The sequence below is a fragment of the Scophthalmus maximus genome, chromosome 15, assembly GCF_022379125.1.
Source record: "Scophthalmus maximus strain ysfricsl-2021 chromosome 15, ASM2237912v1, whole genome shotgun sequence".
NCBI classification, from domain to species: domain Eukaryota; kingdom Metazoa; phylum Chordata; class Actinopteri; order Pleuronectiformes; family Scophthalmidae; genus Scophthalmus; species Scophthalmus maximus.
Genome location: NC_061529.1, coordinates 3,395,195 through 3,419,233, shown reverse-complemented (window position 1 = coordinate 3,419,233; position 24,039 = coordinate 3,395,195). Strand labels below are relative to the sequence as shown.

Below are 24,039 nucleotides of genomic sequence, written 5' to 3'. Positions count from 1 at the left end.
TTCTATTAAAACAAGTCCATTCAAACAGTGTAAATGTCTTTGTACTTGAACGTGTCCTGGAGGACTCACCACATTTCCTCTGTCAGGACGAAGTAGCGGAGCACGTCGTCAACCAGCAGCCCGGAGCTCGAGTGACGTCCGACTTCGCCACTTTCCCCTCGGCGTCGTTTGTGAAGGTACAGAAGAAGAGCCGCTGTCGTACACAGCTGCTCACCTCTTCTTCTTCTTCTTCCTGGGAGTTTGGATTCGTAGGGACGGAGTGTGTGAAAGATGTTGTTGTGTGACAGATGTGACATCTCTGTGTTTCTCTGTGTCCAGGCGAAGGAGGAGAAGCAGGGCGACACGGTGCTGGTGGGCCGGGTCATGATGCCGTGCGCCCGCGGTCAGGAGCAGGTCCACCGCCTCGTCCTGTCCCAGACTCAGCTGCACAGAGTTCACAGTCTGCTGCGGACCTGAACTCCACCCGCCCCCGCTGCGCCCGACACAACAACAAACCCCCATCAGCTTTGTCTCAAAACGCATTACAACGGGAGGATTTCAGAAATCACAAGTGGTGATTCTCTCTCCACTGAAAGTCCGGGCTGTGGTCTGAGACCCGTCTCGTCTCAGGATCACTGTGTGACGTCTTGGTCTTACCCTCAATCGGGTTTTTTTGTTGAGGACTATTATTAGACTTTAAATTATTAGTTAATTAATCAATCATCATCTTACAGAAAATATTGGCGTTTTCATAATTACTTAATTAGTCCTAATCTTTCACTGATTTCTGCTTCTTATTTGGGAAATTATGAGTTTTCCACCATTTTTAAACATTTTACAAACAAAACAATCAAGAGATGATTTCTTACAGGCAATTGTCCAAATTTAATTGTTAATTTGTGAAAGATTTTGAGCAAAATCATGTTAAGACTTTTTAATGTATTCAGTGTTTTGACACTATTGAATATCACATTTTCTTTCATGTAAACCTGAACGTTCGGAGCGTTTGTCAGATTTAATTTTTCTCGGTTCCCTGAGTCGACGTCTCTTCCTCTTGACCGCAGCCTGTGACACAAACATCTTGACTGAGAAGCCAGAATCGTGTTTTATGGCCAGAATATTTAAAAAAAATTATACTATTAACTTCACTGCTGCATGCTGCCCCCCACACACACACACATACTCTATCGAGTCGCTGTTTATTATTGATTATTTATTAGAGTATTGGCCCTGGTGTGGAAAACGTGTGGCTGAGACATCGGATGTGTTCAACTGTTGTGTGCTTCATTTTTACACCTCGACTGTCGAAAGGGAAAAGAGACGAAATGTCCGTTTACAGTCGTGGACATTTTACTATGGTTTGATCAGCCAGTTTTTTGTGTGTCTTTAGTGACAAGAGAAGAAATATCACAGTTAGATGAAGGTGAACTTCAGTTTGTTCAGGTTTTAGTTTTTTTGCACAGAACAAGAAAAGCAGAAGAATCAGAAATTTACTGTGTAAAACGCAGCTAAAATTCTTTTTACAGATTTGTTTATTTAAAAAAAAACCCAGCTCGACTGCACTTTAGTCAGAGGAGGCATTCTTTTTATTATTATTATTATTATCACTACGTAAGTTTTTATTTAGTATTTATTACTCGCTTGGTGAAAGTACTGACTTGGCTGTTTACTGTGTCCGAGCCTTAAAGAAACGATCACTCGCCTTATTTCTCATTTCATACAAACAAACAAACCGTTGTTTCAAAAGCAAAACCACGTTGTCTTTGCCAAAGAATCTTTGTTTCACATTTTGCCATGGCGGATTTCTTTAAAGGGTTTTAGTTTATTAACTCATGCTAATGATTTTAGACTCTTTGTTTACACTTCTCTGTTGTAACTAGAAGTTTTATCAATGGGCATAGTGCATCTACGTACCTGTAGCTGTAGAAGGAATTATTTATTCGTCCTGTTGTGAATCTGCAGCTAAACTTGTCGTGGCTTCCTGCTCTCGCACAACCAACGACGACTGATCAATAAAGACAGTAAAGCCGTGTCAGCCTCCTCCCGTCTTTCGTCAAAATGAGGACGTACAGTACATGTGTCAGATGTTAATGTGTCAGAAATCAGGTTTATTTTCACATTAAAACACGTCAGTGATGCTAAAAGTTTCACAAGTAGAATTCTACTTTCACATAATCTTCAAAATAGTGCCTAATAAATAAATAAGTGTATTTTCATTTAAATTTGGTAAAAAAAAACTTTCAGTTGAAAAATTTTAAGTCGATGATTTAATTTAGAGTAAAAGTGTCACTGGTGTGTTTGATCACTGCCACGCTGGTCGTCTGCCCAGGACTCGGTTGGTGATCCTCTGAAAATTCAAAATACAAGTCTTTTACTTCATCGTTTCATCATTTACGTGAAAACCAGGTTAAAGAAAAGCTCCAGGTGAATATTTTCCCTGCTGTTGGTCAAAACTTCTTCCAGCCACTGAAATAAATTCAACATCTTCCTTTTTACACAAACTGACCTATGATGAGGAATGTTTTGTTTCCTTGTACCTTGTTGTAGATTTGTGCGTTGAGCCGGTACGATCTGTACTCTGCTCTCCTTCTGTCCTCCTCTCTCCTCCTCTTCACCTCTGGAAGATTCTCATAGATCCTGGAGGAGGAACAAGATTTATATAACATCTGTTACTGAAGATATTTGGCAACATCTGTTAAACAAAACTACTGTAGCATCAGTTAATCACTGCTCTCTTCATTTTACATTACATTCATTTAGCTGACGCTTTTGTCCAAACAGAAAATAGTTTATGATTATTATATTATTTTCTGTTTCAGTCATATCAGATGATATCATCTACCCAATAATAATTATAATTTAAAATTGACAAAACTAGTGTTGGCCCTAAATCATCTTTATTAAATTAAATCTCTGAATTAAATAAATATCGAGCAGGAAATTTAAAAAAAACAACAACTTACTGTTTGGACCTCTGGATCATCTCCTTCCTGGGAACAGCTCTCCTGAGCTGACCAGCACCTTCACATAAAGATAAAACAATCAGTCCAGTTATTAAAATGAAAACTCTGAATTACAGTAGAGGGACAGTTAGAAATCAAACTGTGAGCAGCACTTTCTCCTCCAGTACCTGCAGGGTGCAGCAGCCTCCCCGCTCTTTGGTCGAGCAGCTCGTCTCTCCCCCTGGTGAAGACGACGGCCTGGAGCCTCCTCTCCTCCGCCTGCAGAGCCAGACACTTCACCCTCTGCCTGGACCGGCAGATGAAGTGTGGAAGCCGCATCTCCAGAGCTTCCTGCGGGATCCAGGAGGAGCATTCACCAGTCAAAAGAGAAGGTTTAAAAAAGAAAAATACATTTTTAACTGTGTACAATTCATTTCCTACCACACACACTGTCCTTCACCTTCAAACAATCGATCAGTTTGTTTCGTTCAACAACAAATGAACGATTGCCCTTAAACTGACGTTTCCTAAAGTAAAAGACAAATTCAGACGAACCTGGAGAGAAATGCGCGTCAGACCAGAGGACGTAGTTTTGGTTCTGGGATCTGGATCCGGTTCCGTGTGACGTACGAGGCTCTGCCGTCTGCTCCCGTCTTCGTGGACTTGTCTCTGTCGTAGCGGTTCTCTCCACGGACGCGTTCTGCTGTACGCCTCGAACCAGGCGGTGCTCGGCCTCCACGTCAACTCCTCCTCATCCTCCCCCTCGTTCTCCTTCCTCGCCTCGGATCTCAGGTCGTCGGCGGAGATGAACCAAGAAACAGCTGGAAGAGACGTCGACACAGTGTATTCTGGTTTATTAAAACAATAACTGCATTAAAAAGAAAAAAGAATCAACGAATGGAGCTAAAGTCATTAACTTCCGCTTATTTATATATACAGTATATACCTTTAGCATGAGGCTTCGCTGGGCTCCGCTTGCTCTTTCTCTGCTTGTGTGAGGACTGAACTTTAGTGAGCCCCCTCTCACCGCCTCCTCCTCTTCCTCTCTCTACACTGGAGGACGAAGATAAAATCTGCCTCGGCGCTCTGGCTTCGTGAGGCGACGGGAATGTGGTCCCCACATCTCTGGTGTGGCGTCGAGTCCCGTTCCTGACGATCTCCAGGTCGCCCGCTGGAAAAGAAAAAACAACAACAGAAAAAATAATAATAATAAATAACTGCTTTCATTGTAACTTGACCAGCGTTTGGAATTTTTACGAAATCATGAACTTGTGCTCGTCAGTCTTCTGTGGGACGGACCTGTCTGGATTCCTTTGCTGACCAGTTTAACGTTCCTCTTGGCTGTCGGAGATGTGGAGGCTCCACGGTGCGACGGGACGGTGTAAGTGCTGGTGGACGATGTGGAATCAGCAACAACCTGAAGAGCAACGTCACGACAGGGAAGGTTAAAAACTGTTCAATAAACTGATCAGCAGCTGGTCAGCTTCTGCAAAACAGATCTGTGCGCTTTTTTCAGGATTCACAGACTGAGAAATTAAATTCTTGTTTTCTTTCGAGAAATTTAAAAGATCAAAGTTGATTAAAAAAACAAAGTAAAACATGGAGGCAGCATTCTTTTTACATTAAAAGTGTTGATCTTTCTACAGAAAACGATCTGTTCTAATGATAATATCTATTTTTTTATGTTTTAGCTTTTACAGTACATACGGATGATTCGTCGGTGCCGGTGGTTTCTGTCTCCGCCTGTCGCCCCCTCCTCTGTTCCCTCCCTTCCTTCTGCCTGTGGATGGTGTCGTGAAGTCGACCGAGGCTGGAGCTGCTCTTCAGGTGCTGGACTCTGTGGGCGCCGAACACCCGGACCAGCCGGGCTGTGTCCACAGTGGACACGGAGGTGGACGCGGCGGAGGAGGTCGCGGACTCATCTCGGCCCGCGGGGCCGAGCTGCAGACTCTGGGAGGAGGCGTGGGAGACGCTGGAGGTGAAGGAGCTGTGACTTTTCTCCTCTGTGGGCTCAGATGTTTGCTGCCGAGTCTTTCTACTTCCTCCGACTGCTTCCTCTCCAACCCCCCGCCTGGTTTCTTCTCGCCTCCCCTCCAACCCGATGGCGCCCCTCGTGCTGTGAATGAGGCGGGACAGGCGCTCCAGCCTCTCCAGCAGCGACGCCTCTCCGTCTCTGGTGGGACGTGAATCCTCGACGGTCCAGCGGTCACAGAACCGCTGCCACAGCTGGTCCAAACTGATGGGATGAGGGACGTCAGGCTCGCTCCTCTGCTGGACGTCGTCTCCCGGGCGGGGGGCGGAGCTTCGGTCCAGGTGATGACCCGACTCATTACAGTTTCTTCCCTTGTGAACCGGCTGAAACTGCATGGGGCTGGTCCCCTGGTCTCTCCTGGAGGCTTCTGGCTTCGGAGTCCGACTCACATCTGTGACGAGAGAGAGAGAGCAGGCGATAAGACTCAATGTTATTACTTTATCTAATTTTAATAATTTCCATTCATTAAATCCACATAATTACTGTCAAATACTGTCATTCTTTCATCTCTTCACGTCAGAAAAGTGACACATGGTCCCAAACCTTTTTAAACACAAACCATTTACCTGTAAATATCCTTAACAATATAATTTCTAATGAAAGACTACATAACATCTGTCTACAAGTTCACGGGTAAATATTTGCTAATTTAGTCTTCTCATGCACAAAACAAAGATTTCTAATTATTAATTTCCTTTTTGATTAAATTGGGTTCTAATATGTAAAACTTATCTCAACTTAACTGGGGGTTTTTGGTTTGTTTTTTCTGGCAAAATGTAACATTTCACTTGACACGTGTTCATATGAACCAATGACAGATTTCATCCTCATTTTGTTGCTCGTTTCATTTCACATTAACGGACGTCTCCACCCCCTCACCTCTGCGTCCAGGCTCCTGCATCTTGAACGTGGCTGCTGTCTTCAGCCTCTTGCTGTAGATTCCCTCCACATGTCTGATGGTGACGCCGCGGTCCAGCCCCGGATCCTGGCGCCCGAGCACCTCGCTGCCGAAGCGCGGGGGCACCGCGTCGTCGGAGCCTGCGAGTCAGAATCCGATAACTGGTTTGTTTAACTCATGACGTGCAACAGTATTCAGAGAAGGTTACACCTTCGAACCTAAGATAACAAGACAAAGGAAACCTTCGATTTCAGCCAGAGATGAAGAGAAGATGTTTAAAAAGAAGACGTGGAGAGCGTCCACAGCCCCCTCACCCTCCGTCTCTCTGCCTTTGTCCCACCCGGCCCCTGAACATGAATAATTAATGTGCTGCCTGGTGTAGGTTACAATAGAGCAGCTGCGACCCAAACAGGCTCAGGGGAGACGAGAGCAGAGACCCCCTCGTGCATCACAGACTCAACTGACAATTCAATCCTCTGGACTCATTCATTCATTACTTTAATTAGCTTTATTTCTGTCTATTTCTGGGGGCAGGGAAAAGTAAGTGAACCCTGGAATAACCTGTATTTATGTGTACACTGAAAAATATGCAAAATATTTGAAGATACATTTTATCAATTGACTAATGGAGTGATGGTTGTAGACCTTTAGAAAAACATATTGTTGCATTGATTCATTTCGGTTTGTGCCGAATTGAAACAAAACTGGCATCGTTCTGAAGAGAACTCTTTGTTTTTAAGAATTATTATAATTATCCTTTGTTTAAAATAAATAAATAAAAAGCTGACCAGAAATACCAAAAACAACTAAATTCTCTTCATCAAACCGCCTTCTTTCAAAAAAATCTCATATACTTTCCCTCATCGACGCTGAAGAAAAAAGAAATAGAAAAATTCTAAACTGCCAGCCCACATTTTTCAATTCCCTCTTCAGCTTTTCTCTGTTAGTAGTAGGCGTCTGACACAATATCATGCTCTCCATTTTTTTTTACGATTATTTTTAAGAACTGTGGGGAGGAGGGTGATGATGACATCATGCCACAGACGTCTACAGCGAAAGGGAACGTGAGAATTTGTGTTGTGAGACTTATCCCTTTAAAAACTCCAGTTGTCATCTACTGCAGCTCAATAAGGATTATTTTGTTGTACCTGTGTGTGAACTCTCCATGGTGGTGTCGTCTGACGGACCTGTGGAGGAGACGTCAGCTTCCAGCTGAGGGACGTAGAAGAGCTCCTCACTGCCGTGGGGTTTATACGGCAGCAGGACAGGAGCTGGAGGAGGGAGAGGGAGAGGACATATAAACATCCACCAGTAACTGCCACATTATTCTAACTGTTCTTACAATAAAGTAATTTGATGTCAATATTTTTATGATCTAAATTAAAGAACACGGCAAATAACTTAACTTAACTCACAGATATTTTACACAAACAGGGCGAATCAAATTTTGCTCTTGTTTTTAGTTAACTTTAGTTAAATAATTTGTTTATGAATCAATTAATTAGTTCTAACTTTTGAAATTGGTCTGACAAATCAATTCATTTGAACTGGGAACAGTAATTTTACAGACTAAATATCGAACTTGCACAATCCTAAAAAAGATCTGGAGAACAATTTATAATTAAAAATCAATCGTTAGATTTTACAGCTCTTTTTTTAACCCCTGTCCTCTTATGTGGGACAACAGTTATTAAAGACAGAGGATGTTGTCATCATCCATCTTTATCCTCATTCATTACGTGACTAAGAGATGAAATAATGTTTTTTTTTTCTTCTTCTTCATGTTCCACAATACTCCTGCTATCGAGTTAAGAAGTTATCTGTTTTCTGTACCTGGTGGTTCACCGGTTAAAGTTCCTTTGGAAGTTTCAGCTCTGTGATGTGGTGTAAAGGAGGCGACTCTTCCCTTAGGGACACCGGATCTAAACAGGTCACTGGCGTCCGCTCTCTTAACCCTCTGCTGTCGTCTCGGCTCTCTGGTGTCGATGTTCCACTCTGGTGGACTGGACAGACCGACGCCTTCGTCCGGGCTGCTGCAGTGAGTTCTGAGGGGAACGAATTCTCTGCGCGGCGGCACGTGACCGGAGCGGGCGGCGGCGGTGGCCAGGCTGTGATCAGCGACTTTGGGGGACAGAGTGAGGTGGACGTGTGAGATGTGACCTGTGCTGACGGGGGATTCAGAGCGGGACGGACCTGTGGGTGTTTCAGCTCCGTGAGCACCAGAGGCCGAGATGTTCTGGATGAATAACTCATTATCTCTCCGAAAAGACTGTGTGTCGTCATCTTTGATCTTCTCATCCTCTCTATTTAACCCCTGTGAGGGCGGAGGAGGTTCTTCGAAGTGGCCTCCCACAGCGTCTCGCCTCCTCTGATTTCCTGACGTCAGCGGAGAATTCAGGCTTTGCTTTCCGGCATAGAGACCACCGTGCGGTTCAAACATCGCCTCATCTTGGTTTTGAGCGGGAGGCATGTTGGCTTTCTGGTGTTCCACTGCCACCGTGCAGAGCTCGGTCAGGTGGAGCGGCTCTGGGGCCGGGCTGACGGGAGGCGCAGGTGACGAGGAGGGAGATGGGGAGGTGGTGCGCCTGCGGGTGGCGATGGAGATGGATGTGAGGGCCTGGGGGTTCGTTCTGGGGAGAGTCACTCCTTCTCTCGCGGCAATCTTCCGTACTTGAGCCTCTAGAGTTTCTGGGCGCCGAGGGCTTTGACGCTGCTCGCCGGAGTCAGGGACGTCTGGTCCGAGTTCTCGCGGAGGCTGCGACAACTGGTTGTTGGCGTCACTGGGGGCGGGATGAGGGGGATCCTGGCCCCTTGGGACGCCAACGCTGGATCCAGTGCTGCTCTCTGTATCCGAGCTCAACTGGCCCTGGAAGGAGAAACAATAGTGTCTAGCGTCCAGGTCCTAAAATCATCTTATCCTGTCACAAAGACTCACATCAAAACATTCCAGCACTGCAAACCAACCCTGAGATCCAGAAAATAGGATCAGAGAAAGCAAAACAACAACAAACCAAAACAAACTAACGTTTTAACCTTCAACAGCACTTGAACACCCGCTGACAAACTTCAGTTACCTTAAAACTGAGACCTGTACTGTCCAGACACCGAGGGAGAGATTTAAAAATGACAAAAATAATTAAATTACAATAGAATATATATATATAAATACAAATAATATGATTTAAAAAGGAAACAGGTGAGAGACTCTTCTCTAGCTGTGACTGATTGTCATGAGTGGTTTTACCTTCATGGGGTATTTCAACAGCAGCTCTCTCTTGATCTCTTCGATCCGTCTTCTGTCTTCTTTGTCCAGCTCCAGAGTCTCACACTGCTGCCCCGATATCTTCAGTTTGATCCACTCTGCAACACAAAGTCATACAGTTTAACCTGATGCAGAGCTTTTGAAAGGAAGAAGGGCTGCTCAGTTGCCGTTGAGTGATCAGGAGGGGTACAAAGTCAAATTCAAATGCTTGAGTCTTAGAAACTAGTGTAACTGTAATAATTCAAGCCTCATGTGTTCACATCAGACCCCCGACAGCCTCTGAATCTTCGTACCTCTGGCTCTGCCCTCCTCCTGATCTGTGGTGCTCGGTGTGCTCGACACCATGGCAGTTGCCGATTCTTCACTTTGGAGTAACTTTGCCACTCGGACCGCCAGTGAGCTCTGGCTGCTCCCGTCGCTCACCGCTCCCTGGTCCGTGTCCTCCAGGGCTGGCGACGAGGAGCTCATACTCTGTGCCGAATCTCCAAGTGCCGTCTTTTCTTCTTCCTCCTCCTCCTCCTCCTCCTCCTCAGGTGAACCCAGCATCTCTGTCAGTGTGGATGTGATGTGTTGTGGCGGAGATTTGACGACCGCTGGCCGTATCGGGGCGATGTTGTCGGGAGGCGCAGCGCTGCAGCCCTCAGGCTCCGCACGTCGGGCTGATTTGGAGACGTCAAGGGTTGAACCTGCAGCGGGTGCAGTAGTTTGAAATTGTGTGGATGGATGATCGGGTTGCCACAATGAGCTCATACCCTCTCCACCTACAGAGATTTGCCTTGGTTTCTCTGAGGTCAGCATGGAATCGGACGAGGACCTGGTCGACAGCAACGAGGAGCGAGTTCTTGGGTCTTCGGTCGCAGACGATGAGAACGTTGAGTCGTGGAGTTTGCTGGTTTTCTTCCTCGACGAGTGGAATAAGTCGTTGTCAGACAGCAGACGAGGCGCCGCAAGGGAAGTGGCAGAAGAGCCGCCAGACGCCACTGTCTCCGCCTGCGAAAGTAGGGAACGGATCTCCCACAAGGCCTTGGAGCTGACGAGAAAATCCTCACCACTTTTCGCCAAACTACGGTTTGTTTGCAAAGGTGACTCCAAGTCAAACCTCTCTCCCAGCTGGACAGCACTCTGACCACTGCTTAAACTGCTGTCCTCCTGCTGCTGCAGGCTGGGTTGCACCGTGGAAGATTGAGAGTCTTCATAAGGCCGGGAGGCCTTACTGTGGATAACTTCTGCATCAGTCGGAGGAGACGCCCGCCTGCTTCGCTCTGGGACGGACGCAACTGGACCAAGACTGTCCAGGCTAAATGGTATGGATACACTTGAGTCCACCGACAGAACACTTGACCTGGAAAACTCTCCTTTATGGGGACTGCCACCTGAAAATGACAGATTTTTTTAAATTAGCAACATTGGGGGCATTGTTTTTCATAACTGGTTATCAAATAAGTTAATAAAATCATGTACTTATCTTTAAAAGGAAAAATTAACTTAAAACTATTGTGCAAATACAAAAACAGTTTGGTAAACACATCTGAAAAATATGTTATATTTGGTGTGGCCTGGAGGATTCTACTCTTCAGGTAATTTGAGCATCAGTTTTTCAGGCGAGGTACCTTCAGAAGGTTGTTCGCTCTTGGTCGGGGTTCCAATAGATCCTTTAATTGTAGAGAGATCGGTGGGTGAGAATTCTGGTTCCCTGATTGGTCCTCTGGGTGCAAATGGAGTTAGGATTGTTGAGGGAGACTGGTTGATACCCAGATTATGGAGATACAACTGCAAAAAAACAAAAAACATTTGCACCATATCAGAATCTGGCATATTCTGCTCATTCATTTAATTATTTTGAATAAATCTTATGCTTGTTTAAATAAGATTTTCAGTTTTTCAATTACCGGAATTCGCTCTTCGATGTTGAGCTCTCGAGGTCCGGGCGGAGGCGGTGTTGAAGGCAGTTTTGAAGTCCAGTACGGGGCATAGTTATCCACCTCGAGGCTGGTGACAGAGGAAGCTCCAATGGAAGTTCCTACTTTGATCCCACTGTTGTAACTCTCCTGAGAACTCGACAGTGTCAAATCCCTCTCGACCGACACGTCGCTGAACTGACCGAGGTCCGCGAGAGGCGAGGGTTGAGCCGAGGCGCTCAGACGATGGTGGTCGTCGTCCTGAGTATGACTCTTCACTTTTTCCTTCTGAACTGACATGACCACCGTGCTGAGAGAGGAGTGGGACTGCGACCTGCAGAAGGGGGAGGTCAAGGGTATCGCTGCAGACCTGGTGTTATCCTTGTCACTGGGCGAACTGCCCGCCGCCTCCCCTCTCCTTGGAGAAGAGGAGCCAGAGGGAGCTGCTGAGGAGCTCTGCGAGACGTCGTGGCTGACGGCACTTAAAACGGGAGGCTGCTGTAAACTCCTCACCTGCTCAGTGAGGATGCGGTTTAGGGTCTCTGACACAGCATCATACGCTTTCTGTTTAGGAGAGATACCAGAAAACCCCTGCAACGCCAAGCTGTCGAACAGTGGTGTTTTGCCAGAACTCTGGTTCGCCCTCCAAGCATCAACTTTCTCCATGTAGGTGAGACTTGGGAGAGACTGGACTTTTGCAGAAGAAGTATGTTCCTCTTGACGCTGGTTTATGTCTGGACGGTGAACATCAGGCTCAGGAGCAGGAGGCAGTGCAGAGATCCCAGCCCTCGACTGATACGAGTTCTCTTTATCGGATTCTATAGCAGAAAGTTTCCCTAAAGTAGCCTTGACACTGGATCTAGGCGGGGCCTTAAAAACCCCTGGAGTGGACTGAGACTGTGGAAGGAAGCCCAGGTAGGACCCATCGATCCCCGTTTGGTTCCCTGAGGACCAGAGGTCTTGCTCCCTGCGAACCCTTTCCACACCAGCTGACAACGGCCCCATTTGCGATAAGTCACCCAGATTTGTACGGATCACGTTTTGTGTGCTCTGTGACGTCTCCGCCGGATACGGAGTGAAACGCTGACCAGGAGGTGAAGGACATTTCTGCTGCTGGTTAATAGGTTGGGCTTCTCGGCTGCTGTGCCTCTCTGCCTCGGACAGCAGCTCCCTGTGTAACTCTTCACTGCTGTCGTCGGGTCGCGTGCTGCGGGAACCAGTGGTGATGTTACAGACCTCAGATGACAGATGTGTTTGTGACCGGTCGGGTTGTTGTTGTGTCTGTTGTTGGGGTAGCGAAGCTTCGCCGGGTGGAGCTTCTCTTCTGGCCGTGCTGCGGTGAACACCTGTGCTTTTAGACTCTTGGACTAAAGACGCATTGCTCCTCACAGACGGCTGAGACGCAGAGGACACCGCGCTACTGCTGCTGCTGGGCATGCCAACGTCTTTTTTAAGGAGTTGCAGAAGATACTGAGCGGGAATATCCTTACTCAGAAAGAAGGCTTCGTCTTCCTCTCCTACTAGCTTGTGAAGAGGGTCTGTTAGAGTCTCTGGGTCCTTCTCTCTGCTGCTGCTACCACCACCATCATCCCTGGATTTTACTCCCTGTTTGTCGGTGTTGGCAGTCAGTCGGGAGTGAACCATTTCCTCTTGTTTGCCTTCATCCCCTGGTGGTAAACTCTGCTGGGGCGGAGAGAAGCAGCTGATTGCTCCATCTTCAGAGAGAATGGATTCGTGGGCCAAAGGGTGCTGGGACAGTGAGCCGCACTCAGAGGCCCGAGTGGTGCGATCCTGGGGCTGAAAGTGAAACCTGTCTGATGCCATGGAAATGTCCGGGTATGCCCTTGAAAAAGCAAATGAACGGAAATTGTAAACTTCTCGTCACTTAAATGCAGACAACTACAGTATGTCCATAGAATCAATAATCAACATTCAAGTGATCTTTTTTTTTTTTTTTTACCTTAAAGGGACAAATTCATTGTCACTTTGGTGGAACAATGAATATTCTGTGAAGTTGTGTTCCACTCCAGAGTTTACACGGAACAGGGAAAGAGCTGGAGACAAGTTACTGTCCTGAAAGTCTGACAACAAAACAAACAAAAATACTTACTATTGCAAAAAAAATCTTCAAACTCAATGTATGCATACCCCTCGCTGCCACAACCTTCCCATTGTAACGAGATCAAATGTGATGAATTATTAAAAAGAAATGAAAATTAAATGTGGTTTTCCATACCTACACAGATATAAAAGAATAAGATAAAATACATTTACATTAATACAGATCTGATTCCTAGGAAAACATATATATCACCTGATCCTATTAAATATATAAATTAAAGAGCAGAAGAGAGAATGAGGGAAAAATTCATTGTTGGATTCAATGTACATACCAAGCGCCAGGTGTCCACCAGGCTGTTGAAGCTCCCAGTCCTCTGTTGCCAGTCTGGGCTGGTCAGTCTGGTCCTGACCGCCCCCAGGACGACTTCGAGCTCCCGGTTGGTTTATGGAAAATCGTCCAAGCGACTCACTCACATCTTCATCCGCTGGCGACTGAGGAGAGTCCTCCACTCTCTGTTGGTGACAGAATTATAGAAAACAATGTAACTCACTGTTACTGTCCTCTTGTGCCATTAAACACAAGAAAGCTGAGTTGTTTCTTTGGAGGCTTAAAACAGCGACTCCTGGCGAAAAGCTCTGCAGCCTCTGACGGTGGAGAGGAGCGTGTTTTAAGAAATGTCCATTATCAGACTTATTGGGGAAAATTACTAAAATGAATATTGAATAATAAGTTATGAATTAAGAAATAATTATAAAATTCTAATCAAAACAATGACTGACGAAAAAGACAGAGAAATCAATTTAATACCTTTTTAACCATCACATGACATAAATTATGAAACGATGGGATGATTGGCCCAGAATAATTACTTATGTCACAATTATTATAATTTAAGATATAAGCAAATTTAGCTTTCCAGCGTGTATAAAGCCAAACATAAAACCCCCTTTCTAATCTTTAACAGGTCAAATGTTGTTACAATAGATAATTAACTGCACCACTTACGGTCATAAATCTCATATTCACCATCTGACATGACTTTTCAGACCCTGCAGGCTTCCTGTTTCACATGACCCAGCCTCCCTAGCAAAGGTAGCAGTTCCCACTAAACTACTTTTCAAATAGTTTGACTACAAGCTGATCTGCTCGCTGACAAGTGTCAGCTCGGAGCAACAGGTTGCAGTAAGTTAGCCTGGTGAGAAACACTTCGCTCTGTGCAGACTGCACACGCACTGTTAACTGATACCTCTTCCTCAGTAACTGGTGCTTCCATCATTATAAACAATGGAGACGCGGTATGTTTGTCGAACAAACAGACATTCATTACAGTTTAAAGTTTCACCGATAACTTAGCTAACAGCCTAGCAAAGCGGTTAGCAGCTAGCTAGCTAGCTGCTAACCGCTAACCGTGGCGGTTTGTCAGCTAGCTAGCCGCTGACAAACCGCCACCGCCGGGCAAACTTTAAACGGGACTTCCGTGAGGGCAAACCGAAGCACGACGCGGAAATGCTGCGTTTTAAATATATATTTCCACAACAGTTAAGTCGTCGCATAAATCACCTGTGGAGGCTCCACGTTCATGTTGTTGTTGTTGTTGTTACACTCCGCCCGCCGGTGTGAGCGCGCTTCCTCCAGCTCGTATCCATGGAGCGTCGCCAGGAAAATTTCAAGCTTCTTCTTCTACGGATTTTAATGGCGGTTGTCGCCTATGGGTTTATTACACCGCCACCTGCTGGACTGGAGTGTGGAGCAGTAGATTGGCAGAACAAAACATTATCTTTTTTATTAACCCCGTTGCTCTTACGTAATAAGTTAGAAGACTTCGTAATGCTTTGCGCAATGTTTTTTCAACCATTTCCCCCAATTTATTAGGTTTCTTTTCTGTCTTTAACCTTTCCTCCTCATAGCTATTGCATTATATCAGTAGGCCTACATGTTTGATAGTCTCTGAGTCTCTGGTTTATTACAGAATGTCTAAAGTCCAGTAGAGTGTTTAACTATTTCATGGAGTGTATTGTTTAGAACCTGTATGTCCTGTTCTAGCAGAAGTAAGGATCATCTCTGCCTTTTCCTGCGTTTCCTGCTCTGCATTCCACATGTTTCTTAATACTTGTAAAGATGTCTTCCTGTGCCAATTTAGTCACATGATTCCTTTCAGGTTTTGTGTGTAAATATATTCATGATAGTTTTAATTTCTTCTTCACCGAAATCTATTTGCATGTCAATTATCTGTAGCTTAAATGTTTGTTTTGCCAAGATGCCTGCCTTCTCACTGCCCTCCACACCTACAGGAGAAGGGAACCAAAAGGAAGGAGACAGCCATCCCTCTGAAATGAAGTCTGAGTCCGAGTGATGACATTTTTTCTGACTTGGTGGTTGAAAAGCACTGACAAACTGTAAGAGGCCACTTCTCTTAATCTCTCCTATTAGCTCTGCACACTTATAGTGTCATTTAATAGTTGGAATACGTCCCAGTCAGCTTCGGCCAACTTCCATCATGATGTTCTCACTCCTCCATCTCGATGCATCCCGGCCTATTCCTATCTTGATGATTATTAGGTACTGAACACTTCTTACTGTTGATAGGTTCTTCCCAAGTGCTAATTCCTGCAATCACAGTAGATGTGAGTGTCCAATATCTTACACTTTCTGTGTTCTGAGTACTATTATACCTTCCTTTTCCATCATTGAGACATACCAAACCATAATAATCCACGAATTCCTCTATTACAGACACATTTACATCATTTATATCATTATTTTTAGGATTATTAGCATTAGTCACTTTAGTCACACTAATCACTCATAATATATATCCATAAAGGATTTTGGTGATTTTATATCTTTTCTTAGACAGATATGTGACCTGAAAATCGTATTATTGTTGCAATGCTGATTTTAATTGTCTGTGATTTGTATGTTTTTGTGAAAGCACTTTGTGAAGCTGCTATAAATAAAATTATTATTATTATTATTATTATAATACTATGAAAAATGAAAAAAAAACTCATTGAGTCCATTTTTTACCCCTCAGCTTTGGACTCAGCACGGGTCCCTTTAAACCCCCCCCCCCCCCCCCCCCCCCCCCCCTTAACCATGATTGACAAGCGCGACATCAAATCAGAGCCCTGGAACAGAAAGCAAAGAAAACACTGATTGGTGGGCGCCACTTCTCGGAGGCGGGGCCACTGCCTGTAATGTGGTGCGCAGGGCAACGACGCTCCCCTCAGGTGAAACTAGGAAAGGCGAAGAAACAGTCAACACACAGTTCAGACTTCGCACCGAGCTAGTCGCGATAAACGACCGAGGCAAGAGATAATAAGTCGACGACATGCCGAGAAAGAAGGCTCATGTTCGAGGTGAGGAGGAAGTTCGGTGGCTGCGTTATTAATGTGTTCGTTTGTGTAGCTTATCCATCGCGTGAGTTTCATTTTCCTGAGAACTTGAACCTATTTCGTTGCCCGGTAGCTTTCCAGTTGTGCTAGCTAGCTAACGACGTTAGCCGCTCAGTCAGATTCATACAACGTGACAGTCATACGTGAGATATATATCGATATTATATATCGATATATATCGATATTATATATCGATATAGATATATATTCTTTTACAACACCTCGTCTCTACCTGACAGGTGTCGCCCCTCAACCCGTGATACAAGAGGACACGAGACTAATGCGCACCCACGTGAGTATGATTCATTCACCTGGAAACTAATATCGATGTGTATTGTCGTATGAATATAATGGGACATAACAGGTCCGTCAGCTTGTCCCTGCTGGTGTCATGCTTCCTTCCGTGACACAATCAGTTACCGGGCTATTTGAGTCCCCATTGTCGTTGTTAACATAGTGACACAACAGTCAGACGAAGTTATGGTTTATTACCATAGCAATAATCAAATCTCAGTCAAAAACGACACCAGTTTATTAGGTAGACCGAGCCCCAACTAATGGATCCTACCATATCTCCTCCATGAAGGCTTTGGTATCCAGTTTGGTTTGAAAATGAGTTGATTCCACTTATCAACTTTGGAGGATGTAGTTTGTGGTGTGGTGTTGACGCTAATTTTCTTTCCTGATCATCAATGTGTTTATCTATAAGAAATGTCTCTGGGGGGGGGGAAAGCTGTTGACACTGAGTGATTTTGATCCGTCAACTCAAAGGTCCTCTTACTAGGTTTTTCGGTGAGCTTCTTTTCACCGTCTTCCTCTCCTGAATGCAGCTGGAAAAGAAATCTGCAAATATTAACATTTGAGAAGAACAAACTTGTTTGAATGGAATGAGTTTCTCTCGATTGAGTAATCACATGATGGTTTCAGCTCACTGTCAGTTCTCCTTTTCAGGACTCGATGGTGGATTTTATAAAGGCCACAACCGGCCCCATACATGGATTTCATGCTGCGGGCGCCTTCCTGAATGTCTTAACCTCTGGATTATTCGGTAAGGCTTTTTACGAACTGGCTGTTAAAAGTGACGAAAAAGGAAATAGAATTAGAGATAAACTTTTTATCACACTATCACTGCACTTAAACCAGCATTGGTTTAGAGCTACAAGCTACATTATCACTATTAACGCCATGTGTCATCAAACTTTATGGAAATCTCTCAAGAAGACTGAGATAAAACAATATTTTCCCCCATTTTTTTTAATTATGATTAAAAGCTCTTTGGTTCATGTGTATGTTCACTTGCAAATTAATCCTACTTTCAATGTTTGTTTTCATATTTAGCTTTTAGGAACTACGACCTGGAAGACGACCTCATATATTCAGATGATGATGACGACGACGATGATTATCATATTTGTCCATACAATTCTGCTCACAGGCCTATTGAGCCACATCCACAAATTAGACAACTCACTGAAGAGGTAATGCATTTGTCTCTTCTCCTTTATTTATTTCATGCCTCCGTGGCGGCGGCAGCTGTGGCCGGAGGCATTATGTTTTCTGGTTCGTCCTTTCGTGAATGCAACATTTTAGGAATGCCACCATGGAATTTCTTAAAGTTTGATATAAAGGTTCACTTGGACTGAAGGACGACTTGATTCGACTTTGGTGGTCAAATGTTCAAGGTCACTTTGGCCTCACAACACACATTTTGGCCACAACTCAAGAATTCCTATTCTTACTATGACAAAATACACTCTTCACTTTAAATATAATATATGAGTCTGGACAGACGTGGATGTAAACTGCTTCTTGTCTGGTTGGTGGAAGCTCTTATTGTAGTTTACATTATCTTTTATCCCAGGTTGTTTCCTGATAGAACTTTATAACTGACTAGAGAAAACATTTATGAACTTTTAGACACTTTGGAAGTTTAAACCGTAGTGTCTGTTTTTTCTCCCCAGGAGGCTAATAAACACGCAGAAGAACTGATAGCAGAAGAGGAGCGACGTAAGGAGAAAACTGAGAAGAACAAGCGTAAAAAAATGGTTAGTGTCGACACAATTCTGAATGTAAATCAATGTTGTTGTTTTTTTCTTCTCTTTTGGCAGCACCTCACCACAGGACTTATTCTTTCTGTTTCAGCGCCAAAAAGAAAAGAAGCGATTAGAAAAGGAAAATGCCGTTAAAGAAATTTTACCTGTAAGTCTGGTTTCTCTCGTATTTTTATGAAGTACAAAGAATGAATAACAAGTGTTTCTCTATGGAATTAAAATACAGACAGCAGAACTTTTTCTGTTTACTTGTAATGTCATTTTTTTTTCGTTATTGTGATATATTAGGAGGAAGAACGATGCAAGTCTGACTCGTCAGAAAATCTGAATGAAAATCCTGTTATCGAAAGTAACACAGAAGGAAATGAATCTCCTGAATGTGATAAGACTCAAAATGAAACCGAGGCTGTTGGACACGGTGAAAGTAGCGGTGGTCTTGATAAAACAAAAACTCTTTTGACAATGGACAAGAAAGACGAGGAGGAAAAGGTTTGTTAGAAATTTAACTTTTCGTTTTTGTGTCATGTTCATGTAAAGGTATTAAGGTTTCACTTCCACTTATTAAGGAAAATACTGGATTATTTGTCCTGTCATCAGACTAGATACATTTCTATTCGTGTCATTTAGCTCTTCCCACAGCTGCAAGACTGATATGTTCATCTTACACAAAGTTATCTTAAATACCAGTGTGCTCTTTAAATAAAACGACCGATTGTTGACCATATGATTATAAATTTGAACACAGTCAAAACAAATCAGGACATAATCAAATCTGTTGAGGTTAAATTTATGGCAGAGGGGTATTGCACACTATTGCAATATAATACTGTACACTTTTTTTCACGTCTTGTCGTCCTTAGGAGTCTGATTTCAATAATTCATTATACGCTTGTTCTGCTAAACCGGTGCCCGAGGAGACGTGTGACCCCCAATCTGCAAAAGAGAGAAAAAAGGGGAAAAGGAAATCACCGGAAGTTCAGCAGCTCGAGGAGGAAAAGCCAAAAGTTATGGAGACACCTGACGTTCAGAAGAAAGAGGACGAGAAAGAGGAGCCTGATAAAGAGGTGGGAAAACTGAAACTTATTATCCATAGTAAAGTGCTGATTGTGATTTCCGGTATTTTAGGCATTACTTAAAAAAATTTATCAAAATTGTTTTAAATTAGCTTAAAAAAAAAGAGAAAAAAACTTTGTTTTTCCTTTACATTTCTGACCCTATAGATATATTTGAATAAACCTTTATAAATAATAACTGGTTGGTCCTCAAAATGATCATTACTCTGCTTTTTGATTTTAACAGAAACCAATGGGTGCAACTGTTGAAGAGTTTGCTAAAATGAGCAGAGAGTTGGCAGGTGAGTTACATTTGCTATTAATAGATGTTTTTATTTCCTTATCGACACTGACGTAAATCAAAAGTGAAAGTCCTGACTCGACAGACATTAACTGTCCTTACAGCTACAGGAAACCTCTGGGCGTCCTCCGGACAGTATGAGATGGCAATGAAATGCTTCACTGACGCCATTAAATTCAATCCAAAGGAATTCAGGTGAGGACGCGGTACCTAAAACTGACCTCAGCGTTAAAAGCACCAAAGAGCAGCAGAATATTAATGAATGATCTTTTTCAGGTTGTTTGGAAATCGGTCCCTGTGTTATGAAAGAATGCACCAGTATGAAAACGCTCTGAGAGACGCCGACCTCGCTCTCTCCATGGAGCCGAGCTGGATTAAAGGTTTATTCAGGAAAGGGAAAGCTCTGTGCGGACTCAAGGTAAATCACTGCACCGGTTTACATCCAAAAACTGCACACTCTTCCATGGTTGCTGTCAAAGCGTTCACCAACTGCTAATGCTAACGCTAACTGTCTGCCGACACACCTGCCGTCCTCTCGTGGACGCGCTGCCTCTGAGTGCACTGGCAGTTTCCAGTTTCCAGTTTCTTTGCTTTACATTTGCATATTGGACAGCGATTGGTTTTCTGTATTTGTGACGTACCAAATCTAGCTTGAACAGGATTCGTTTGAATTTCAAATTGCAGAGAAGTGCAACAGAAATCTCTTCCTTCAGGAGAGGAATGTGAAAACACCTCTATAGTGGCAACATGTGCTGAGATACAAGTCCCTATAGTCAATGTCAGATATTTTAGAGGAGAGAAACAGAAGTAAAACACTTTTTTGAGTGTTTAGTTACTTGGTCAATGTTTTTTTTTAAAAATACTTATTGCCTGCGATTCCTCCTTTGTTTCTTCTGCAGAGATACTATGAGGCCTCGCTCATCTATAAAGAAGTCCTGAAGCTGGAAGATTCGAGCGCTGAAGCCAAACAAGAGATAAAACGAGCACAGACACTGCACCTCATGGTAGGAAGACTTACGTGTGCAACAGTTACGAAAAAAAATGTATTCTGTCCTTCAGAGGAGGGGGAAATGTTGCTGGTATCACAATTGTCCCTACACTTACAAATTTTAGGAAATGGGCTTCTCCTGGACCCAGAGCAGCGAAGCTTTAAAAAAACACGCCACACTAGAGGAGGCCGTCGAAGCTCTGTTTTGCGGTGACGTTAATGAGGACCCTGGAGGTAAATGTCACCAAAATGTCTCTGAAGGATGACGGTCACTCCACTGATGTCCTCATGTTACTGTTCTCTCTCTCTCAGCAGCCGGTGCCAGTGCAGACACTACTGCAGATTACCAAGTGGTGCAGGAAGTAGAAGAAGAAGAATATGATGATAATGAGGAGGAGGGAGAGTGGATTGTCCTGCAACCGAGCCGCCCTCGAACGCAGCAAATCAAAGAGTTCGATGCTCCGGTCCAAAGCAGATCGAACTCTCAGTCTCCAACTCCTCATTTAAGGAATTCTGTGAAACCGTAAGTTCACTGCAGAGGATGAGTTTAAGTGTGCTCAGGGTGATTTGTCTTATTGTACCAATATGCTTTTAAATTGTCGTTTTTATCTTGTGTTTCATATCAAGGCCGTTTTTCTCTGTTTGGGTCGGGTCCTTGGCTCCTGCCGTCACCTACTCGACACTTCACGAGCTCTTCAGCAGGTGAAGCACCACAGTCTGATGCTCCTTCACAGCTTTTGTTTGAGCATCTCATTCGGCTCTGTCACAATCAGATGCTTTTCCAAGGAAGGCATGGAAATTTCCAGCAAACAGGAAAACAAAGCAGAATACGATAATGTAGTAAGGTCAGAACCATTGGGATGTTTAGCATGTTTTAAAGGTGCATCTTTAATGCCTGGTTTGTTCAATGTCATGTGCATTTGATTTAGAATCAGTCAAATATTTTGGAAAGAAAAGAAGATGTGTTTCTTTCCACTGCCATTATGGGAAATAAACCTTTGGTGGTGCTAATTGTTCGGTCAGGTGTAGAAGAAGCTGTAGATGTGCAGGTCACATGAAATCTTTTTTTTCTTTAAATGGAATTTGCAAATTGGAAAAAAGTTAGCTACGGCCAATAGACATTTGACAACGAAATTAAATGGCAATCCTATTGGTGCTTTCATACGAACCAGACCAAATTTAAATAAATTGTACATGTGTAAAGTAAAAGATGGATGTGTTGTTGTTATTTGACCACCAGGACTCTGCAGGGTTTTTACTCTGAACATGTCACTTATTATTGTAGTTGAATTGATGTATGTTGTTTGCCCTAACTGACTCCAAACTGCCCCTCATGGATTATAAAGACTAACACTGTCTCTCTCTCTCGGTCCTCGTTCTCAGAGTTGGGGCAATCTACAGCATCAAGATGTTGCTGGAACATCAATGTGCCTTTGTGAACTACACCAGAAAGGAAGACTGTGACAGAGCCATCCAGTGTTTTGATGTAGGTTGTTGTTGATGCTTTCATCATACTCTTTCTCAAAAAGGCCAGAACATTTCTGACATCCATTTTCATCCATTTACTGTATGAGTTGACAGAAACTGTGTGTTTCCTGTTCAGGGGATGGTGTTGGAGGGGGCTCCACTGTCTGTGCGGGGTCCCAGTAAATATCAAGCTGCACACGGCTTCGCCAGATCAGCTGCTACAGACCCCTTTTCACGCTCTGGGTAAGAACATGCTTTTGTTTCTACATCATAATAGATTTAAAAAAATGAAAGCAAAATGTAGCTTTTAACCAGTTAACCACCGCCCAAACTTTGACATATATATTTATAATTTAATATTGTTTTTTTTTTCCCGCTTTTGTTGTTTTAGCCAACAAAAGAAGGAGTGCTTCTTTTGGAGGACGAGCGGCTGCACGAGGCAGGACTGCACCTTCAGACATGTCCCAGAGCACAAGAACATTGACAAGGACAAGTTCACCAGCAGGCTGGGAAACTTCAACACGTAGGAACCTCGAAGGTCCGACACAACGGTGGTGGTGGTGTCTACAGTCACTTCGGAAAGGAAAATTTGTGATTTGGATTTAATTTTCTGCGGCAGTTTCGAACATGTTTGCACCACAATGAATACAAAGCACACCGAGTGTTTTGCTTGCAACAATAGTTTGGGCCTTTTAAAGCTATGAGCATTCCTCTGCAGCTTTATCAGGGATTATTTGCGATCTCATCTGTTTAAAGATTGTGTTTAAACCCTTAATTTTTCTTTTTACTTTATTGAATGTCATTATTTTAAAAACAAGATTTTTCTTATGTTGGCTTTTAGTCACCACTAGGTGGCAGCATTACTTTTATCCCCCGAATTTGGGGCAACAAACTTCATCTGCTTTCATTTTAAAGGCTTTGATTGATGAGTGGTTGTGTAAAAGGCACATTTATTGTGCCACGTTAAAATTTTGAATCTGTGCCCCTCATCCAGATTACACATACAGGGTTAGTTCAGTCGTCGTAGTGTGTAATGTTCAAAATGCCCAGACCTGTTGGGGGACGATCTGTTTTAAGAGCGTGATGTTGGGACACAAACTTTCAGGACATTAAGTGTCTTTTCAGTTTGCACTGTGGCTGCAGGTTTGTCATGGGTCAACAACACACACGGCATAATGCCTCAATTCTGAGTGTTAATGTTGTATCATACACATAAACCTATACAGTGCAAAACTAAAGACGTGGTTATGAAACTTCAGAGAATAATAATAAAAAAACACCATTCAGGCACGTGCTATTCTGTGTGATTTGGGATTAGAGCTGCAACAGTTAATCGACAAGTAATCGCTTACTTAATTTGATTTTCGGTTCAAGTAGAATTCATGAAAAAAAGGGGCAAAATTCTCTGATTTCAGCTTCTTAAATGTGAATCTTTTCTGGTTTCTTCGGTCCTCTGTGACAGAAAACTAAATATCTTTGGTGTGTGGACAAAACAAAAAACATCATCTTGGGTTTTTGAGGAAACAAGCAACATTTTTCGCCATTTTATGGACCAAACAACTAATCGCTTAGATTATTATCGATAATTAAATGAATCTTTAGCTGCAGCCCTTTGTGGGATATCGCTATGAGGTCAGAGGGAAGCCGTGACTTGTGTGAATGACAGAGACTAATGTTTTTTTTCTCTGTCCATCCCACTGAATCATTAACCG

At 43.6% G+C, this 24,039-nt stretch overlaps 3 protein-coding genes across 22 annotated transcripts in view; 2 read left to right on the top strand and 1 right to left on the bottom strand.

Annotated features, from left to right (window-relative positions):
* dctn1b (dynactin 1b) overlaps positions 1–2,010 on the top strand; it is a 32,460-nt gene extending 30,450 nt beyond the window's left edge. For all 14 annotated transcript variants that reach the window (XM_047327363.1, XM_047327365.1, XM_047327361.1 and 11 more), the window contains 2 exons: positions 87–176; positions 319–2,010. In XM_047327363.1, coding sequence (XP_047183319.1) covers positions 87–176; positions 319–456 — 228 coding nt within the window. In that variant the 3' untranslated portion in view covers positions 457–2,010. The remainder of the gene's footprint in view (positions 1–86; positions 177–318) is intronic.
* Positions 2,011–2,059: 49 nt separating this feature from the next.
* Positions 2,060–24,039, bottom strand: part of alms1 (ALMS1 centrosome and basal body associated protein) — a 53,901-nt gene continuing 31,921 nt past the window's right edge. For 3 of the 4 annotated variants that reach the window (XM_047327352.1, XM_047327351.1, XM_047327353.1), the window contains 17 exons: positions 13,405–13,585; positions 12,972–13,092; positions 11,003–12,854; positions 10,724–10,883; positions 9,407–10,486; positions 9,096–9,211; positions 7,685–8,717; positions 7,000–7,122; positions 5,833–5,991; positions 4,629–5,344; positions 4,221–4,338; positions 3,868–4,092; positions 3,477–3,742; positions 3,110–3,272; positions 2,943–3,000; positions 2,517–2,616; positions 2,060–2,326 (listed from right to left, as the gene is read on the bottom strand). In XM_047327352.1, coding sequence (XP_047183308.1) covers positions 2,282–2,326; positions 2,517–2,616; positions 2,943–3,000; positions 3,110–3,272; positions 3,477–3,742; positions 3,868–4,092; positions 4,221–4,338; positions 4,629–5,344; positions 5,833–5,991; positions 7,000–7,122; positions 7,685–8,717; positions 9,096–9,211; positions 9,407–10,486; positions 10,724–10,883; positions 11,003–12,854; positions 12,972–13,092; positions 13,405–13,585 — 6,516 coding nt within the window. In that variant the 3' untranslated portion in view covers positions 2,060–2,281. Of the gene's footprint in view, positions 2,327–2,516; positions 2,617–2,942; positions 3,001–3,109; positions 3,273–3,476; positions 3,743–3,867; positions 4,093–4,220; positions 4,339–4,628; positions 5,345–5,832; positions 5,992–6,999; positions 7,123–7,684; positions 8,718–9,095; positions 9,212–9,406; positions 10,487–10,723; positions 10,884–11,002; positions 12,855–12,971; positions 13,093–13,404; positions 13,586–14,633; positions 14,791–24,039 lie in introns of those variants that run through there. The other variant, XM_047327350.1, reaches the window with a different exon arrangement.
* si:dkey-33c12.4 (uncharacterized protein LOC560112 homolog) lies at positions 16,275–23,617 on the top strand. 4 transcript variants are annotated; one of them, XM_035609684.2, is made up of 18 exons: positions 16,275–16,432; positions 16,708–16,760; positions 17,420–17,516; positions 17,807–17,946; positions 18,430–18,513; positions 18,611–18,667; positions 18,808–19,008; positions 19,380–19,583; positions 19,819–19,873; positions 19,977–20,067; positions 20,149–20,290; positions 20,772–20,876; positions 20,986–21,094; positions 21,173–21,383; positions 21,488–21,562; positions 22,244–22,346; positions 22,464–22,570; positions 22,719–23,617. In XM_035609684.2, exons 1-18 carry the CDS (start codon positions 16,405–16,407, stop codon positions 22,852–22,854), a joined length of 1,998 nt encoding a protein of 665 aa, XP_035465577.2. In that variant the 5' UTR covers positions 16,275–16,404; the 3' UTR covers positions 22,855–23,617. The 4 variants fall into 4 exon arrangements, with proteins under 4 accessions (XP_035465577.2, XP_047183323.1, XP_035465579.2 ...); XM_047327367.1 differs by having other exon boundaries at positions 17,396–17,516; positions 21,176–21,383; XM_035609686.2 differs by having other exon boundaries at positions 17,396–17,516.

Excerpts from the sequence above, each read along its gene's own strand:
- si:dkey-33c12.4 (XM_035609686.2), top strand. The coding sequence starts at position 16,405 with ATGCCGAGAAAGAAGGCTCATGTTCGAG. Across the intron at positions 21,095-21,172 it reads CGTTAATGAGGACCCTGGAG|CAGCCGGTGCCAGTGCAGAC; the intron begins GTAAATGTCACC and ends TCTCTCTCTCAG. Across the intron at positions 21,384-21,487 it reads TTAAGGAATTCTGTGAAACC|GCCGTTTTTCTCTGTTTGGG; the intron begins GTAAGTTCACTG and ends TTTCATATCAAG.